This window comes from Saccoglossus kowalevskii, chromosome 2 (assembly GCF_978046115.1).
Source record: "Saccoglossus kowalevskii chromosome 2, keSacKowa6.1, whole genome shotgun sequence".
NCBI classification, from domain to species: Eukaryota; Metazoa; Hemichordata; class Enteropneusta; family Harrimaniidae; genus Saccoglossus; species Saccoglossus kowalevskii.
The window spans coordinates 11,839,853-11,843,933 of NC_140642.1; the positions used below are offsets into that span (position 1 = coordinate 11,839,853).

General features: G+C 41.6%; 1 protein-coding gene across 1 annotated transcript; it reads left to right on the forward strand.

Annotated features, from left to right (window-relative positions):
* Window positions 1–3,112, forward strand: LOC100377377 (cytosolic beta-glucosidase-like). Its single transcript, XM_006817557.3, has 2 exons — window positions 1–1,368; window positions 2,620–3,112. The coding sequence occupies exons 1-2, from the start codon at window positions 27–29 to the stop codon at window positions 2,928–2,930; spliced, it is 1,653 nt and encodes a 550-aa protein (XP_006817620.3). The 5' UTR covers window positions 1–26; the 3' UTR covers window positions 2,931–3,112.
* The last annotated feature ends 969 nt before the right edge of the window (window positions 3,113–4,081 follow it).

A 4,081-nucleotide genomic window follows, 5' to 3' on the forward strand; every position in this document is an offset into this window, starting at 1 on the left:
CGCACACCCATCTGCGTGAAAACATCATGCTGCCGAAGATGCTGATCTTGGTAACTTTGATGTTGCTACCCGTTGTGAGCAATGCCGATGATCCATACTATGTCTACCCTGATGTGTTCAACGATCCAGAAAGAGATGCGTTCTTATTCGGAACTTTCCCAGAAGGTTTTATATGGAGCAGCGCCACGTCGTCTTACCAAATAGAAGGGGGCTACGACGCGGACGGCAAGGGGTATAATATTTGGGACACCTTCGCCAACACACCTGGCAATATTGCCAACAACGACACCGGTAACATCGCGTGCGACAGCTACAATAAGTGGGAGGAAGATGTTCGCATAATTAAAGAACTCGACTTGGAGTATTACAGATTTTCGCTCAGTTGGTCTCGAATTTTACCCGACGGTACGGCGGACAATGTCAACCAAGCTGGTATCGATTATTATAACAATCTCATCGATGGCCTTTTGGCGGACGGCATCACCCCGATGGTAACTCTATATCATTGGGATCTGCCCCAAGACTTGCAAGACGACTATGGTGGTTGGTTGAACGAAACTATTATCTATGACTTTGGCGAATACGCCAGGGTGTGCTATGAAAACTTTGGGGACCGCGTTAAGTTATGGCTGACATTGAACGAGCCGTGGATTATTGCACAGCTAGGGTACGGATGCGGCGGGTTTGCTCCTGGTGTATGCGCAGATGGCACGGGTTCCTACGTAGCAGCACACAACTTGATCAAGTCACATGCCAAGGCTTGGCATATCTACGATGAAGATTTCCGCGCCACCCAGGCAGGTAGAGTAGGTATAACGCTGAACTCTGACTGGATGGAACCCTACAACAGGAGCTTGGAAACGGACCTAAATGCCGCCGAGCGTGCTCAGCAATTCCATCTAGGCTGGTTCGGCCACCCAATCTTCGTCGATGGCGACTACCCAGAAGTGATGCGGGAGATGATAGATTACAGCAGCGAGGTGCAAGGATACAACGAATCGCGTCTTCCAACATTTACCGCGCTTGAAAAGGAGTACATTCTTGGTTCGTCCGATTTCTTTGGACTGAACCATTACACCACTGGATATGCCAGTAAGCCAGACGAATGGGTAATCAGCGATAACCCGAGCTACTACAACGATTACGCTGTAGATTTCTGGAAAGACCCCGAATGGCCATCCTCGGGTTCCGACTGGTTGAAATCGGTGCCGTGGGGTATCAGAAGATTATTAGAATGGATAAAAGACGAATATGGAGATCCTGAAATTTACGTCACTGAAAACGGATTTTCGACTAAGGATATCGACGATCTCAACGACCCGGACAGAATAGACTACTACCAGTCCTACATTGACGAAGTTTTGAAAGGTAACAATAATTTGCAGTGGCGGCACATGGGGGTTGGGGGTCATAAGGGCGGTCACCCCTCGAAAAAATTTTGGGTGGTCGCCCCTCTAAAATCAAGCTGAAACCCTTTGTGTCAGCAAAATTTGCCTCTCAAAATGCAGGAAATAGCGTTTCAGATGGTCTAGATTTAATAATTGTTAGGGGGAGCATGCCCCTGGACCCCCTAGTACGGTCTTGCCTTTGGCGCGAGGATGATGAGCAGATCTCGCTCCTCTATGCTAAATTTCGTGCCGTCACCGCTGATTGAGACTATTTATCTTCGAAAATACATTCATCCAAATCGCACAAGACCAGGATTTTCAAATAATCTACACGATTGTTTATGAATTTTGAGCTACAGTAAATGGCAGAAAGCTGGGAATATTCTGCACGTTTTATAAATATACAGTTTCAAATTGAACAATCCAGAAATGGTGTTGTAACACCATCGTTAAATAATATTAATAAACTAGTACAATACTATCGAATCAGCAAGCACTTTATTTCAAACAAGTGTGTCACGTGGTTGCAGTTGTTATGTCACGCGAAGGCACGAAGGCGCACTGTTAAATATTTGAATTTAAATGAAATCTGATAATCAGTAGTGTATATCATGATAGCATGTAAATGTTTTATGAATTCCAAATAGCGATTGAAAACAACATATCAAATTCCACTGCAGACAATTAACCTTTAACCCTTTCTATTAGTAAACATAGTTACATTTCGCAATTTAACGTGTTGTGGCAAACGATGATATTACTTATACTTTTTTTTAATTGTTTTTAATTATTTCATTTGATGAGATCTATTTGCGTTCACAACAGATCCATGCTAGCAAATGGTTTATATAGCCAATGAAAACACCTTTTTTGAATATGACACGAAGATCATTCGGGATAAATATTTCATAAAACAAATTCACGCCTTCATGAAACTCAGTGTACATTTTTTGGTAGTAAGAGTTCCTCAGGGACCTCACCTATAACTATAATCTTAACCCTGCCTTCCAGTACCCCTCTTTCATTTCAATAATATATATAGATTATATATATATTTTTTATAAATATGTTTATAAACTGAGATACAGAGATCTGCCTTTCACTGTAATATTTATATGAAGCATTATATTAATTAGAATCCATGAACATTAGATGTAGCCTTTAGGTACCTCTCCCATCACTAGTATATGCTCTTTCCACTAATAACACATATTTTTGTATCACAATCTAGCAATTGAAATGGACGGAGTTAATGTGAAGGCCTACACTGCATGGTCTTTGATGGATAACTTTGAATGGGCAGCAGGCTACACAGAACGTTTTGGTATGCACCATGTTGATTTCGACGACGACGACAGACCACGGACACAGAAAGATTCTTCGTTATTTTATGCTACGGTCAAGGCAAATAACGGATTTCCAAAGCCAACTGAAGAGCCAATAACGGAAGAACCAGCAGTTGCAGGGTCGTCACATCTCGGTCTCACTATAACTTGCTTTCTGCCTTTCGTCAATTTTTGCTTACGCAAATTTATACTATGATCGTATTTTACTTTTATACTTTTTTATGCCGCATTTGAATGGTCGACAGCAACTCGAGAAATTGACCATATTCTGGAAAACTAAATTTTGTCTGAGTTACTGACCATTATATGTTGATGGGCCATTGTTACACAGTGCCCTTATGATGCATGTTTATACCAAATAAAACAGTTTTATTCATACTGGTTGTTTGTGAACAGAACGGTTATTTCCTACACTGCACACGCAATGGCGTCTAACACAGACTGGCGCCGGAGAATTAGATAAGGACATAAATTTCAAATTACACTTCATAATACGTGTATCGTGATACTCATCAGGCATCATGTCGATCGACCTCATTGACACTAGTAATTAATAATATAGCAGCCCCGGGTCAACTAGGCTATTCAGTTGTGGATCCCAGATAACCTGGGAGATGACCGCGATGTCTCGTCGTGGCCCTAGCCACGGTGTCCAATCGTATCATTCACTGATCATTGCTACCAGATAACCGCCACGAGTCTCTGATAACCACGATGCCATGTCATTGTTCCAAATAAAAAGGGCGTGTAAGAGAGAATGACCGATGGCGCATAAAGTTGGCATACTGGGTGTGTCAAATTCAGCCATAACGTTGATGTAATTGTTACTAATTTAATACAGCGGGCGCAAGCTATTTACATACACCTAACTCCCGCATCCGAGAGGCAATTACCGAGGGACTTTGCAACATCCCCAGGCACTTCCCTAGTATAGACACTCCAATGACCCTTGTAGACTAAGTAACAGTTAATCAAAACACCGGACGCGGAATGCCTTTGATGTGTGACCACGAGGAACGAGGGGTAGTTGGACTATTCCATTGCTTTGTAGATACAAAAATCATTGCTGTTAACACTTGGGAGAATTATAATACGAAAATTAAACTGGAAATAAATATTAAAAAGAAATGATAAATCTAAATTCTTTTGATTAGTAGTTTGTTAATATATTGTCAATGGATTTATATTAATAATATTAGCATTGTGAGTGTACCGAAATTGGCATCTAAGCGTTAGGCCGTCGCTGATTGGCTGCTGTGCTGGAATTCCAATTTTTAGTTTCAAAAACCCGGCTTAGTGTTCTATGTTCTTCGCGTAATTAGGTGTTCGTATGCAAGGGATTTTTCC

Excerpts from the sequence above, each read along its gene's own strand:
- LOC100377377 (XM_006817557.3), top strand. The coding sequence starts at position 27 with ATGCTGCCGAAGATGCTGATCTTGGTAACTTTGATGTTGCTACCCGTT. Across the intron at positions 1,369-2,619 it reads CATTGACGAAGTTTTGAAAG|CAATTGAAATGGACGGAGTT; the intron begins GTAACAATAATT and ends ATCACAATCTAG.